This window comes from Trichomycterus rosablanca, chromosome 24 (assembly GCF_030014385.1).
Source record: "Trichomycterus rosablanca isolate fTriRos1 chromosome 24, fTriRos1.hap1, whole genome shotgun sequence".
In the NCBI taxonomy this organism is placed as follows: Eukaryota; Metazoa; Chordata; class Actinopteri; order Siluriformes; family Trichomycteridae; genus Trichomycterus; species Trichomycterus rosablanca.
The window spans coordinates 17,369,722-17,386,109 of NC_086011.1; the positions used below are offsets into that span (position 1 = coordinate 17,369,722).

The 16,388-nt window shown below is 44.0% G+C and overlaps 1 protein-coding gene across 2 annotated transcripts in view; it reads right to left on the reverse strand.

Moving 5' to 3' along the window:
* Positions 1-2,974: 2,974 nt before the first annotated feature.
* Positions 2,975-16,388, reverse strand: part of lrig1 (leucine-rich repeats and immunoglobulin-like domains 1) — a 43,703-nt gene continuing 30,289 nt past the window's right edge. For both annotated transcript variants that reach the window (XM_062986151.1, XM_062986152.1), the window contains 10 exons: positions 15,422-15,502; positions 12,958-13,029; positions 9,870-9,941; positions 9,623-9,786; positions 8,942-9,265; positions 7,338-7,619; positions 5,424-5,858; positions 5,113-5,244; positions 4,183-4,425; positions 2,975-3,663 (listed from right to left, as the gene is read on the reverse strand). In XM_062986151.1, coding sequence (XP_062842221.1) covers positions 3,482-3,663; positions 4,183-4,425; positions 5,113-5,244; positions 5,424-5,858; positions 7,338-7,619; positions 8,942-9,265; positions 9,623-9,786; positions 9,870-9,941; positions 12,958-13,029; positions 15,422-15,502 — 1,987 coding nt within the window. In that variant the 3' untranslated portion in view covers positions 2,975-3,481. The remainder of the gene's footprint in view (positions 3,664-4,182; positions 4,426-5,112; positions 5,245-5,423; positions 5,859-7,337; positions 7,620-8,941; positions 9,266-9,622; positions 9,787-9,869; positions 9,942-12,957; positions 13,030-15,421; positions 15,503-16,388) is intronic.

The window sequence follows — 16,388 nt, forward strand, 5'->3', positions numbered from 1 at the left end:
GGTTGGTGTGTTTTATGTATGGTGGTTGGGTTGGTGTGATTGGGGTGGGTTGGTATGGCTGTTGGGTTGGTGTAGGGTTGGTGTAGGGTTGACGTATGGTTGTTGGGTTGGGTTGGGTTGGGTTGGTGTGTTTTAGTTATAGTGGTTGAGTGTTTGGTTTTGGGCTGGTTGATGTTGCGGGATGTGTGTTAGATGTTGGACAGGTGTGATGAGTGAATGAGTGTGTGAGAGTGATTTTCTAAATGCATGATTAAATATGAGTACAAATTAGATAATATTTATGTATATATTTGTTTGATTAGTCACTTTTGACTAATTGACTTCTTAGTACAGCCCACTTTTTATTTATAGGTTTAATGAGGTCCTTCGCAAGCTCAAGCCAGATTTAGCAATTTCAAAACCAGTTTTCATGTAATGTTTCTGTGTCTACATACTTTTGACAATGACAGCTACCATTGAGATGAACTTTGTGGGTATACAGTTACTGACTGTAGCCAATATGTTGCTTAATCTGTACTACTGACCTCCTCCCCCAGATATCGTATAAAAATATCAATCAAAAGGGACCCCTATAGTAAGTACCACCACTGCTGACCAGATAGGTGGGCTAATATGTAAAGCTTTCATGTTTATGTATATTGGAAGAAACGCTGCACAAACGCAGGCTGATCGTACAAACATTCGCTCACGGTGAGTTTAACCTGCGTTATCGAATGTCGCCGACTTCGGAGGCGAAAGCACATTAGCTATTTGATATAACTCTAAACGCTTCTGCGCAAACAAAACATTAAGCCACGTTGTGCACACACACTAGATGAGGTTAAACATTCACTAAAGTGAAGTTTCTGATGTTCTGATGAACTGTGCCCGTGGTAGCAGGACGAAGATAATGCCTGGTGTTTGCTCGTGAAAGAGCTGACCTGCATTTATTTATTCAGCAGACGCTTCAATGATTCCAGAGCAGGCAGAAAAGCATTTGGGGGGGTTAATTCAAAATCAAAATGTTTAACACACCCCATTTTGCAACTTTTATGCATAACCCTTGATAAAATGGTATCATAACAATGAAGTAAAAAATAAAAAAATAAAATCTCTTACTCTGATTAGACCCTTTGCTTTGGGACTCCAAATTGTGGTCCCAAAGCTTGCTCTAGAAGTCATGATGACCAATGAAGTGTTTGTGAATCTCTACAATCAAACCATGACCAATCATAGATCAGGGCAAGAATATAAAACAATATCTTAGGTTCTGATTGCTCCCAGGACCAAAGCAGCCTCAATCACTATGAAATGGAAGAAGCTTGGCACAACCTTGACACTTCATGGAGTTAGATTTCTGTTACCATGTTCCTGTTATTTGGTTGAGCTAGGCTGTTGATAGCACCAGTTTGCATTAGCTAATGAGGCATGTTGTTGATGTAGCTTTAGCTAATGGTGTTTGCTGAAAATACTGACCGATTCCTGTGTGTAGACACTGAAGAACATTAGCAGAGACGTTCTCACGACAAGTCGTGTTTATCGCTGCTTTTTTCATCTGGCAGCAGTTTTATATTATTGTGTTTGCAGTAAATAAAGCATAACAGTTCAAATGTACCACAGAGAAAAATATAATAATAATAATAAATATAAGCCTAATCTTCACAGTTTCAGTATGTTTGTGATACTATATGTGGCCAAAAGTATTCGGACACCTGACCATGTGCTTGTTGGACATCTCATTAAATAGCAAATGCTATTAAAATAAAATGGCTTCTGTGATCGCTTTAGCTACACGAGCCACTGTTCTGAGAGGGTACAAGAATGTCTATGGGAATTTGTGCCCATTTAGTGAAAACATTAACTCTGTAAATTAACTGATCTGTTTGTCAACCAAGATCAACTGATTAAGTAGAATTATTCATTCATTCATTTTCTTAACCGTTTATCCAATTAGGGTCCCGGGGAAGGGGGGGGGGGGGGGGGGGGGCTGGAGCCTATCCCAGCTTTTCAATGGGCGCAAGGCACACAGTAACACCCTGGACGGGGCGCCAGTCCATCGCAGGGCAGACACACACACATACAAACACCCATTCACCTATAAAGCAATTTTGTATCTCCAATTAACCTGACTGCATGTTTTTGGAATGTGGGAGGAAACCGGAGCTCCCGGAGGAAACCCACGCAGACACGGGGAGAACACGCAAACTCCGGACAGAAAGGACCCGGACCGCCCCGCCTGGGGATCGAACCAAGGACCTTCTTGCTGTGAGGCGACAGTGCTGCCCACCGTGCCGCCCTACAGATGAAAATCTATTTAGATACAGGTGAGTCCCAGCGCTCTAAAACACATTTTGGACATTTTTATTTGCTGAATTGAACATATTTTGCAATAAAAATAGCAAACTGAATATTTTAGGAGGTTTTCTTCTCGATATGGTAAGTGTAGCACTTAAATGAGCAGAAAAGTGCCATACTGAAGAGTTTGTTCCCTGTAGAGTCGTTGATATTCACCGGCCTCCGGGTTTTCATACAAACCAGGCAAGAGCTACACCTGATTCCACTTACCTAGTCAGTCCGTCTTGAGCTTCATCAGTAGGATTAGTGATACTACTGGCTGGCTGTGGATTAAGTGAGTATCACTAATGGTGAGGGTTTAAAGTAGTAAGTTAATAATACATAGACGTTAGAAGTCTGTATATTGCACTAAAATCTAGGCCTAAACGTTAGACAGCGTTAGCTTACACTGGATTGCCGCTATACGCCATGCTACTAGAACTACTAGAACTAGTGTAAATCCTACTGTTCTTCACAAATACTCTATTATTCTATTATACCCTCTTTAATGCCATTTTCCCTCTTCTTAAGTACAAAAAACCCTGTAAATATGAAGTGTTGTACAGCCGAACTGGTTGTAGTTGAACGTTATAGCTTTTTATCTCAACTGAAGTGCAAGAAACCATTCCATTTCACCATAAAGAACAACAGGCACAGATAGTTTGTTCATGCTGTAAGGCACCAGGACCGGGAGAAACAGGTGATTTATAAAAAGAGATGAAAAATAGCATCGCATCACTCTGATCAGACCATGCACATTAGATTCAAATACTCTCTTGCAAAAGTTATATAATAATAATATATAGATATATACCAAAACTCTTATGTACAATTCATAGTCAATTATAGCACTCTGTCCTATCGTACAGTATTCCCGACATTAGCATGCTTCAAATGCAAGTCACATTTTCTTTATTTATTTATACATTTTTTTTGCAGCGGTGAACGACGCCTCCCTGAGGAGGATTTAAACACTATGTACAGGTGTAACGCTCGGATCGGGACGCGGACGGCCCGTCCAAGCTTCGCCTTCAGACGCCGGGATGCCTCTGCTCCGCCGTCGGACGCGGGACGGGCTCTGGGTGCGCCCCTCGGTGCGAGGTAGCGGTTCACAGTGCAAAAGGGTACAAAAATAATCTGTAGCAGTCTCAGAGATGCAAACCGGGTGCTAGGCACTCTCCTGTCTGAGGGGAGCGCTTTCACCCGGATGCGTGTGGCCGTTGGGTAACAGAGTCCGTGTGAGATCAGAGTCTGTGCGGGTTGAGAAGTCCGAGGGCGGCTTTAGCGGGTGACGGTGACTCTCGTCCTCTTGAGAGGTAGCCGGCGTCCCCGCCCTGCTATCTGTAGAATCTGCAAGGGAGACAATGCAGATAATATCATTAAAGCATGTCAATTTTGTTGAAATTCATTATACATTACTAGTTTAAAGGTTTATTGTAGATGTAGGTAAGTTGGGTATTGGATACAACTGGGAGAAAAAGGGGGAAATGCTAAAATAGTATAAAGAAAATAACGCTAAAGCAGGTGACAAAGAAAACTAATTATTATTATTATTATTATTATTACTGCACAAAAAAGAATGTGTCGCTATTTGTCCTAGTGATAAAATTTTATTATATTTAACCCCTGTAAGGAGCCTCTTTTTACCTTTTTACACCTTTTAAATGTTTTACTTGCTCTCTTTTTCAACCCTAAGGCAATGGAATTCAATACGCACCTCTGCACTCATAAACCAACCCAAATCAATCCACCCCTCCGCTGACAGGACAGACGTTCTTTTCATCAGGTGTTGACGGGAACTGAGCATTAGTCCTGATTTACGACCTACAGGCGCTTCCCCAATATATAAAACCAATATATCAATCTCACCTTCTCTGTCGCTCTGTCTGTTGTTCGGCATTAACGTGGGATCCCTTCTGACCCCGTTGGGCGTACCGTTGCAGTGCCCATCGCTCGTCTTTTGGCTGGTGAAGGAGGAAGGCTGCTGTATCTGGTGGTACTCCTGGCCTGAAGGTGGTGCTCTGGTCTGGTGGAAGTAGTCTGGCGGTCTGGCGTAGACGTTGCTGCCGGTTTCCATGTAGTCCGTGCATACGACCGGAACATCAAAACCTCCTGGAAGAGGAAGGAACTCATGAGTTCAGTCTGTACCACGTATGAATATTTATTTAGTCCCAATATTATGAGACTGTGTAGAATCAGAATACATCAATTTGAAAAGCGATACTCATACACCGATGAGCCAAAACATTATGACCACCAGTCTAATACGCTGTCTGAACAGCTCTGACCCACCCAGACCAAATCTAAGGAGTCTTGGACCTTCACCTTCAACTGGTGCCAGCTCTCCCACTGGTCACTGATCAACATGCACCCGGACATCCACATTATCCCTGGGAAAACAGGATTTGACACGTCTTCCCAGCATCTATCATCAGTCTTCTGTTGCTTTGATGTTCAGTTCTGATGCCCGCGTGCCTTTGGAAGGGGCTTCTGACGGTGGACCGGAGTAAGCACGGGCACTCTGACCAGTCTACACAGAAGTGTGTGTGTGTTGTGGCACCTCATCACCAGGATTACAATGATCTGCAGTTTAAGCCACGGTGGATCTTCTGTTGGTCCATACCCATGTCTTCTGGTGGGTACTCACTGAGATACTTCAACTTAGTCGTATGACAGTCGAATAACTACAATCAGCCCAAAATTCGATAGTCCCTGACTATGCCATGCACATTTTTTGTCTGGTGGTCCTAACGTTTTGTTTGATGGTTGGGTTTTAACCATGTACAGAAGTGGACGTACCGTTGGCATGTAGATGCCCGTTTGGCTGGGAGCCTCCACTGGACTCCACCCTCAAACACACGTCCTGCCGGTCAGACAGAGTACCCTGCGAGGACAGGTAGCTCGGAACATCAGGCGGGATGATCGTCTCATCTGGAATAAAGAAAGAATTGACATTGGTCTGTGAATCGATTTATTTCAAGGATGGACATTGAATTAAGATAAAATGTAGTCAGTCTTGGGCTTTCACACTCTCCCTCGCTCACTAATCCACCTTCTGCATGTGGATGGGAGGTGAAAGGAAAGTCGCCTGATATGCAACTGAAATGTACCTGTATTGACGCTGCACTCCTCGCTCTTCTTCCTGGTCTGGTAGATGATGCAAACCCACACCAGCGATGTCACCACCACGCTGGTCACCACCGCGATCACCACGATGCCGGCCGTGACCGCTCCCGTGCTGGCCTGGGCGTGGCAGCTGGCAGCGTCTCGCTGGTACACGGTCAGGATGGATTGAGCGCGCTCGGTACCCAGCGGGTTGGACATGACGCAGGTGTAGCGCCCGGCGTCCTCCGGGGCGGCGCTGCTGATCACCAGGAGCTGGTTGGAGTGGGTGAAATGATGCCGCTCGCTGGGAAGGAGAGGCTGGTCACCGTGCAGCCAGGTGATGCGCGGGGCGGGGCTTCCCACCGCCTTGCACTGCAGCGCGGCCGCCTCGCCCACCGCCACGCTGCGATCCTCCATTGCCTGGGCCAGGTAGGGGGTCTCTGGAAGGGTAAAAAGAGGACAGACGTGACATGTAGATAGACTGGCGGGATTCCTCTAGAACATTTCAAAAGTATTGGGACACCCCTTCTGCTAACAGGTGTCATTTATCAGTTATATAAAGGAAATCAAATGCTTTGCAGCAACAGTTTAGGGAAGGCTCTTTCTTGCTGTAGCATGAGCCCCCCTGTGCGTACGTATTGGCTCATTATAAAACCAGAATATCTGATTACAGGTCGGCACGTCGCCCGCCGTTCCTGCAGGTGTTTTTTCTAAAGCAGCGATGACGTTATGAGTGGAACATCCGCTGTATTAGCACAGAATGTGAGCTCTGTCCCCGCAGCGCTTCTGCACAGCTGAACTCAGCCTGAGAAAAGCTCTCATATCCCTCTGCTTAAGCCCTCTGCCCTCTCCACGACCTCGCTCCTGCCCTTTCACCTCCGCCCCCGAAAACAAGGCCACAGCTGCACCGAACCCAGAGCCACCCCGGGCTTTCTTGCGTGCCGAGGAGCAGAGACGGGGGCCGGCCGAAATCCTGGCTGATTTAGGAACGGGACGAGATTTCCTCTTTTATATGCTGCACTAAAATGCAAACAAGTTCTGGCTCAGTCCGATGATTCTGTCTTACTTTCTGTCTGTCTGTCTGACTGACTTTCTTCTGTCTGTCTGACTTTAATTCTTTCTTACTTACTTTCTGTCTGTCTTTCTTTCATTCTTTCTTACTGTCTGTCTATCTTTCTTTCTGACTTTCTTTTGTTCTTACTTTCTGTCTGTCTATCTTTCTTTCTGTCTTTCTTTCTGTCTGTCTGTCTTTCTTACTTAATTTCTGTCTGTCTATCTTTCTTTCTGTCTGTCTGACTGACTTACTTTCTGTCTGTCTGCCTGTCTGTCTATCTGTCTTTATTTATGTCTTTCTTATTTACTTACTTTCTGTCTGACTTTCTGTCTTACTTTCTGTCTGTCTGTCTGTCTTTCTTTCTTTTGTTCCTGTCTGTCTGACTGACTTTCTTTCTTTCTTTCTTTCGTGCTTGCTGTCTGTCTGTTTGTCTTCTTTCTTACTCTTCTTTTCTTTGATGAAGTCTGGAGCACTGGACCAAATGTTTCTAATTTTTAAATTCATGTGTTTCAGCCACAACAATTGCTAACAGGTGTAATAAATCACCTATATCGAGGAAATAACATGTTTTCAGCTTAGCAGCAACAGTTTAGGGAAGGCCCTTCACTGTTTCAGCATGGCTGTGCCCCTGTGCACAAAGCAAAACTTCATTAAACTCCAGTGTCCTGCACAGAGCCCTGACTTCGGCCCCACTGAACAACAGTGGAAGCTTTCTTGACCAACTTCAGTGCCTGAATGGGCACAAATTCCCACAGTCTTGTGAGAAGCCTTTTAGAAGAGTGGCTGTTCTAGCTGAACAGGTTACACAGAGGTCACTCAGTTTTAATACTATTTGTAGACAATCTGACCCCAGAACTCTTCTTACCCAGTACGGTGAGGGTGACGTTGGCAGAGATCATGCCCGCGGTGTTTTTGGCCGTGCAGCTGTACACTCCCATGTCCTCTGGCTTCACGTCCATGATGAAGAACACGTCGTCGTCCGGCATCACCTGCATGCGCCGCTCGCGGGCCGCCGGGAAATCCGTACCGCCGTCTTTCTGCCAAGCCACCTGTGGAGGCGGGTAACCTTTCGCAGCGCATTCCAGACGCGCCTTGGCACGGGCCCGGATCGTGAGATCGCGCGGCGTCTTCACGAACGAGGGCAGAACTGTGGTGAGCGTGTGGAAACAATGAAAAGAAAAGAAAAACCCAGAGAATTAGGCGTAGTGAAGGACTAGCCAGCACTGAGTCATAGCCTAACAGAGTCCAAACTGCAACACTGCTAAATCAATTTATTCCAAATGTGAGGGGAAAGAGCAAAATCAGGAGAGACTTCTTCTGAAGCTAGATACGTTTTAGTCCAGTCCTGTTTCTTCATCCATGCTGCTTAGTCTTTGGGGGGGAATCTGTGGTTTTGATACCTTTGGTTTTGGTGGTAGTTATGGTTTTGGTGGTAGTTATGGTTTTGATACCCTTGGTTTTGGTGGTATTCATGGTTTAGGAGCATTCGCAAGTGAAGGCTATTTATGCTTTAGGAGCGTTTAATGGTGAGTGGTATTTATGAGACATTGGAAAGTGAGGGCTCTTCATGCGTTATGGACATATGATGGAGAGTGGTATTTATTTTTAGGAGTGTTTGGTTTTGGTGTTATTTATGCCTCAGGAACATTTGATGGTGAGGGGTATTTATGGTATAGGAGCATTGGGTTTTGGTGGTATTTATAGTTTTGGTGTGTTTGGTTTTGGTGATTTTATGCTTTTGGTGGTATTTATAGTTTTGGTGTGTTTGGTTTTGGTGGTATTTATGGTTTTGGTGTGTTTGGTTTTGGTGGTATTTATGGTTTTGGGGTGTTTGGTTTTGGTGGTATTTATGGTTTTGGTGTGTTTGGCTTTGGTGGTATTTATGGTTTTGGGGTGTTTGGTTTTGGTGGTATTTATGGTTTTGGTGATTTTGGTTTTGGTGGTGTTTTGGGATGTTTGGTTTTGGTGGTATTTATGGTTTTGGGGTGTTTGGTGTTTGTGGTATTAATGATTTAGTAGCATTTGATAGTGAGGGGTATTTGTGGTTTTGGTGGTATTTGTGGTTTTGGTGGTATTTATAGTTTTGGGGTGTTAGGTTTTGGTGGCATGTATGGTTTTGTTGCTTTTGGTTTTGTAGGTATTTATGGTTTTGGAGGTATTTTTGGTTTTGGTTGTATTTATGCTTTGGGAGCATTTGATTGTGAGGGGTATTTATGGTTTTGGTACATTTGGATTTGGTGGTATTTATGGTTTCTGTGGTATTTATGCATTTAGTTGGCGTGTTAAATCAAAGATCCGTTTTTGATTGGGCCGTTCCTATTTTTGCTGACCACTTTTGCTAACCCTGATCATTTCTGGCCAGGTCCTCACACTCTTTCTAGTTCAGAGATCAAACCAGGACTTTTTTTTTTACAGGTAGCTCATTTGATCTAGTCTGAAATGTAAAGCTAAAACGTAGAAGCTTCTTACCGCTGATGCTGAGGCGCGCCTTGCTGGAGTAGGTGGATCCGAAATGGTTGGAGATGACACACTGGTACCGCCCCTCGTCCTCGAAGGCGACGCTGCGCAGGTGTAGGACGGTCGTGTACTCCATGATTCCGCCTCCTTCATGAGAGCCGGCGTGGGCGAAGTTCTCCACGTGAGCGTGACTCAGGAGCTCCTGGTCCTTCCTCCAGGTGAAGCTCATGGGCGAGCTGCTGCTGCTGGCTGCCGTGCATGTCAGACGTACGTCTTTACCCAGCACGGCCGCTGTGGGAACCGGGTGAACCGTGATCTGAGGTTTGGGAAGGTCTTCTGCAGAAGACCAGATGCAGGCATTTCTCATTAACACTGTGTTAATCGCTGTCTAACTGTGTTAATCTCTGTCTAACTGTGTTAATCGCTTTCTAACTGTGTTAATCACTGTCTAACTGTGTCAATCACTAACTGTGTCAATCACTAACTGTGTTAATCGCTGTCTAACTGTGTTAATCGCTGTCTAACTGTGTTAATCGCTGTCTAACTGTGTTAATCGCTGTCTAAGTAGTGCGTCTAAATAATCTGCCTTATGAGTTCGATGTCTCAATGCCTCTCTACTAAGGCAGCTGATCAGGTAGGCAGTAGGCAGCAAGGCAGGCTCTGTGTAACGTAGCTGATCATAGCGATACCCACCACAAACGAAGCTCTGTGGCGGAGCCTGGAAGATGCTGGTGCCCTTCAGGCTCTCGGGATGAGCGCACGTGGCACGAACCCCCGCCTGCAGGTCCCGTGTCTTCAGCCACTCAGGAAACCAGTGCAGCTGGCAGTCACACAGGAAACTATCACTCGCAATTTCACTGAAGACAGAAAGAGGACGTGAGACGAGGCGGCTGGCGCTGCCCGAACAGGACTGTTTTATACAGCGGTGAGCGAGACTCACAGGCTGCGTAGATTCTTCATTTTGCTGAAGGCATCAGGTAGAACGGAGCGGATGGCGTTTCCGCCCAGGTTCCTGTCCAGAAATGAAACACGGACCCGTCAGACATGGTGGAGTATGGAAACGTACACACAACACACACACACACATTACAGAAAAAGGCTTGAAATTAGCGTGGCTATAGCCCCAGACTTCCTAAAACCTGGCTTTGTTTACTTAAACGACTGGACTGGACTAATTGGAAGGTCCATGGTACGAGGACCATCGCAGCCAGGTTGCCACCAGTGGGCCCTAAAGCAAAGCACTTCATCTCCAATTTCTTGGACTGTATTCTGTACCAATATTCCAATATTGAGTCTCTCTGGACAAAAGATGCAAATGTTCAGATCAATGAACCCTAAAAAATTTGTGACCAACACTATCGTTCTATCCATCGTTCCATCATTCTATCATGAAAAAGTCCAAATTAATTAGACGGCTCCATTTGTTTGTTAGCATTTTTATTTACGGTGGATTATTGTGGATTTAATCCTCAAAATACTTTGAAAAACCTAAAAATAATTGACCAAATAGGATAGAATTATGGTATTTTTTAACTTGAGTGTGTCAGAAATAGGCTTACCATTTGATTGAGATATTTTAGCACCACTCGGCTCTTATGTAGATACAATTTCTTATGTTCCCATGACAGAAACCGCCAATTTATTTGGTCTATATTTACCATAAATTGTCAGTAAGATCTTCTCTGAGCTAAAAACCATCTAACTCGAATTCTTCATCCAGCCTTTTTTTATTGGTCTTGGATGTGGCGACTTCCAATCTGAGCAAAACTTAACAGATTTCCAGATAATAAAGCATTGTCTTTATAAAATAGACATACAGTGTATCACAAAAGTGAGTACACCCCTCACATTTCTGCAGATATTTAAGTATATCTTTTCATGGGACAACACTGACAAAATGACACTTTGACACAATGAAAAGTAGTCTGTGTGCAGCTTATATAACAGTGTAAATTTATTCTTCCCTCAAAATAACTCAATATACAGCCATTAATGTCTAAACCACCGGCAACAAAAGTGAGTACACCCCTTAGTGAAAGTTTCTGAAGTGTCAATATTTTGTGTGGCCACCATTATTTCCCAGAACTGCCTTAACTCTCCTGGTCATGGAGTTTACCAGAGCTTCACAGGTTGCCACTGGAATGCTTTTCCACTCCTCCATGACGACATCACGGAGCATATTCATATTCGAGACTTTGCGCTCCTCCACCTTCCGCTTGAGGATGCCCCAAAGATGTTCTATTGGGTTTAGGTCTGGAGACATGCTTGGCCAGTCCATCACCTTTACCCTCAGCCTCTTCAATAAAGCAGTGGTCGTCTTAGAGGTGTGTTTGAGGTCATTATCATGCTGGAACACTGCCCTGCGACCCAGTTTCCGGAGGGAGGGGATCATGCTCTGCTCAGTATTTCACAGTACATATTGGAGTTCATGTGTCCCTCAATGAAATGTAACTCCCCAACACCTGCTGCACTCATGCAGCCCCAGACCATGGCATTCCCACCACCATGCTTGACTGTAGGCATGACACACTTATCTTTGTACTCCTCACCTGATTGCCGCCACACATGCTTGAGACCATCTGAACCAAACAAATTAATCTTGGTCTCATCAGACCATAGGACATGGTTCCAGTAATCCATGTCCTTTGTTGACATGTCTTTAGCAAACTGTTTGCGGGCTTTCTTGTGTAGAGACTTCAGAAGAGGCTTCCTTCTGGGGTGACAGCCATGCAGACCAATTTGATGTAGTGTGCGGCGTATGGTCTGAGCACTGACAGGCTGACCCCCCACCTTTTCAATCTCTGCAGCAATGCTGACAGCACTCCTGCGCCTATCTTTCAAAGACAGCAGTTGGATGTGACGCTGAGCACGTGCACTCAGCTTCTTTGGACGACCAACGCGAGGTCTGTTCTGAGTGGACCCTGCTCTTTTAAAACGCTGGATGATCTTGGCCACTGTGCTGCAGCTCAGTTTCAGGGTGTTGGCAATCTTCTTGTAGCCTTGGCCATCTTCATGTAGCGCAACAATTCGTCTTTTAAGATCCTCAGAGAGTTCTTTGCCATGAGGTGCCATGTTGGAACTTTCAGTGACCAGTATGAGAGAGTGTGAGAGCTGTACTACTAAATTGAACACACCTGCTCCCTATGCACACCTGAGACCTAGTAACACTAACAAATCACATGACATTTTGGAGGGAAAATGACAAGCAGTGCTCAATTTGGACATTTAGGGGTGTAGTCTCTTAGGGGTGTACTCACTTTTGTTGCCGGTGGTTTAGACATTAATGGCTGTATATTGAGTTATTTTAAGGGAAGAATAAATTTACACTGTTATATAAGCTGCACACAGACTACTTTTCATTGTGTCAATGTGTCATTTTGTCAGTGTTGTCCCATGAAAAGATATACTTAAATATCTGCAGAAATGTGAGGGGTGTACTCACTTTTGTGATACACTGTACATTGTGCTGTTCAGTAAAGAAATCAATTTTAAAAGTAGATTTTTGGAAGAATAACATTGTAAACAAAGCCTTAGTAAGTATCAAAAATGCAGTTCCTACTCATGAGTCAAATAAAAGAGATGCATTAACAGAAAACATGCATCAATGCACGATTGTGCATTTAAAAAGCTCACTAAAATGCTAATAGTCTGTGGCTACATCCCAAATCACACACCTACATTCCCCAACTGGTCAAATTAGTTCCCCACCGATGCTGTTAAAGTAACTAATAAAACAAAAAGCTCTTGTGAACGCAGACTAACGATGCCGCCCCACACACCCCAGCCCTCTCACTAGCACTCCAGTAAAATTCCGTTTCTTGGACCGAACCTTCGTCTCGTCCTGCAAAAAGCCAAAAAAACTGAACCTGGCTGGAGTACGTCGAACAGCTGGTCTCACAAAAAAAACCCCGCTCTCAGACCTTGCTCTTCTCCTTTTACAAAGATGCTATTAAATCACTAGCAGCGCTCTCAAGCATTCGGTTTTGGCAGAGCGTAGTGGTGGGTGATCTGTATTACGGGATACTCACAGGTGCTCCAGGGCCTCCAGGCCTGAGAAGGCTCTCTTGGCCACCGACTTGATCCTGTTTTCGAACAGAGTGCTGCCGTTTCCAAGAAGGGGACGAGTGGACGGACGAGAGAGAGAACACATGGACAGAGACAAAGTGCAGTTAGTAAACCAGATTCAGTATAGAGATGAGGACTGGTGTATTATTAATGTATTTAATATATCAGTGGAGCGACAGTGCCACCCTTTAAGGATTTTCTACTTTATTAGAATTGAGCAGCGATGACAGGGCGGGGTGACTCTCATGAAAGGAAGCTTTGGTAAAGCACTGAGTCAGATGCTTGTAGAGTAATGAGTGAACTTATTAAGCGAACGGGCCACCTATCACATGTAGAACAACCTGCTTGCTCTCTTCTGCAAGGATAACCCCACCTGTTCTACAAAAAAACTTTCCTGGTCCAAGGATATGAACCCTGTCATGCAGGACGTCTACAAAAGGAAGGAAGCCACAGATATCCTGACCTTGGTGGTCCGAAGTTGGTCGCAATTTGCAATCTGGGCTGGTCAGGTGTTTTCTGTATTGAAGTTAGGCAACAACTGCCTTGCTGAGGCGGTGGTAGCTCAGAAGTTACCATACCGGACTTATTGGACCATCGCCGCCAGGTTGCCAGCGTTGGGTCCTAATGTCTTGGTATGTCTTGGTCCTAATGTCTTGGTATGATATTTTCACCACCCAAGTAAGAACTACAGCAACAAATCTACAAATCTCTCATCCGCTTTGGTCTTTGAACACTGCCAAAAGCTCAAAGCAACCCAAAGACCCTTTGATGTCCTGTTTGGTCATTGTTTGTGCCAGGGCAGAGCATCACTGGGAATGAAAAGGGCAGGGCAGAGGGCGAGCAGAATGTTTGACGTGGCCAAAAGCTCCTTCACTCTCACAATCAACACCCTCAGGAAGTGTTTTAGAAAACAAATGCTGCTTTAAAGATCAATTTAGGACCATTTTTAATTGTGATTTTAATTTAGAAGGTTGTATCATTTAAGGTTCCAGAGTCGAAGGGTAGCTTTTCAATCAAAAATCAATACTGGCAGGCATTGAAAACACACAACATAACTTGCTACCAAGCTATGAAACTAGCATCAGCTGTTTAATTACGGCTTAATAACATACTGTAACTCTCGCCAACTAGTAATTAAGTCATTATGCTAGCTATTCAGGCTTCACCATGGAACAACTTCTAGCAAAATGCATCACACATACGAACCGCTTCACAAGTCCCTGAATTACAGCAGAACATGTGTATTATTATTCTGCCAAACAATTAATCAGTCATGGAAAGCCAACAGGCTAAAAACACACCAGAGAAGTCTTTACAAGTCTAGGAATTTCTGGAATTGACGTATCTGTACAAACGCTGCTTAGACTTGGTCTCGGTTCAATAATTTTATGCTTTCACAAGTGCAAACAAACCCTTTTACCACACTGCTGATCACATTTATCTGAGAACTGCCAAACCGGCCTATGTGTGTGTAGATTCTTGGGGTTATAAGGCTAAAACAGGCAACTGACCCTCCCAGGGAACAATTTTAAGGACATAAGGACAAGGGAAGATGGAAATTTAGGGGACTTTACACTTGCCAGTGACTTTTCAGTTGACGTTTGAGTAGGCGCTTAGGGATTATATCAATGAATCCCTTTGGATTGAGTAAAAAATTAGGAACCTTGGACTTAGGATAAAATACCTAAAAAAAAAACCTGGATTATGATTAGAAAAAGAGTTTTATTCTTATCTGAAGAGCAGGATCGCACTGACAAAGTCTCACATGGAAGCTTGGAGAGTGTGATAAGAAGGAAAGAACATAATCACCCTATATACTCCCATCAGTGAGCTTGTAGGACAGCGGAAGCTAGAACTGGGTTTTGGACATTCCATTGTAGCAGTATTCTTGGAATATTGGAATATGACTACTGGCAATCATGTCCTAAATATATCAACACATTTACATTTTTGGCATTTAGCTGACACTTTTATTCAATGTGACCTACAGTTGTGACACTATACAATTTGTTAAGGGTTAAGGGTCTTGCTCAAGGGCCCAACAGTGGCAACCTGACAGTGGTGGGGCTTGAACCGGCAACCTTCTGATTACTAGTCTAGTACCTTAACCACTAAGCTTTACATTTTACTCCCATAGTATGAACGTAAAAAGAATCTGGATGCAGCCCAATTTATTGACCCTAGACTTTGAAAGCAGCTTAGGGATTCGGGACTAGTGTAGGGGCTTGGATTGTGGACTTGACTGGAAATTAAGGTACTTCGGAGTTGCACAGTAGCTTGGGGACTTTGGGGACCTTGGACTTTAGTGGCAGCTTAAAGATGGACCTGAGTTGGCTGTGAGAACTTGATGGTAGGTAACTTGATTACAACGTCTGTAGCATCACAAACCAGCACAGAAAGAGAATTAAAAGTCCGAAAGACACTTACAGTTTTCGGAGGTTCTCCAGGCCTGTAAAGGCCCCGCTGGTGTCCTCGATTGTTCCTGAGATGTCGTTGTGGTCGAGCTCCCTGCAGAGAGAGAGAGAGTGTGGGAGTAAGTAAGTACGTGGAACTTGGAACGCTCTTTATGTTCTTGGCAGGCACACAGTTGAGTAACAGATACACACCTGGTCTAAAAAGGTTCCTCCCCACCTCTCTCAATCTGTTTGTTTTTTTTCTGACTCTCTGTGCCAGCCGAACACATTCTTCCGTTTGTGGAGAATGAAACGCAGGCTAACGCATGCATAACGCATGACAGCTAAACACTAAAGACGTACGCAAACACCCGGCCGTCAGTGTCTATCAGCACCAGCGATTCGTTTGCATGTTGACTCCCGTCTAAATGTGTCAGTAACTGTGGAACACGGTACGCGAGCGGATAGGTGCGTTTTAGTGTGTTTTTAATCTGAACTAAACAGATTAAAACACATGAACTTAATATTAATAACAATAATCATAATGAAGTTTTATTTATAAGCGCCTTTCAAGAAACTCAAGGACACTATACAACTACAGGCCTATAACTGCACAGACAATTTACAACTACAACAATCAATTAAAATTAAAATAAAGGGAAATATATAGTAATAAAATGTAAGCAAATTAAAATGACTTATCAGGAAAAGCAGTAAGTAAAAATGGGTGTTTAGCAGTGGTAAGGATTTCCAAAGTTTGGGCCCTGCAGCACTAAAAGTATTAGTACCTTTAGTATACAGCGGTACCTTGTAACTAGACGTCCCCTAAACTCAAAATCTTTAAAGCTCGACGCCCTTCATGGAGAAATTTGTACCCTTAAACTCGACGTTTCCCTTAAATTTGACACATTCAGTCTTTTTCCAAAAAATTTATTTATTAAAATTAAAATGTATTTATTTAATTAACAATGAACAGCCGCTTTGTTTGGCGCTCGGCTTGA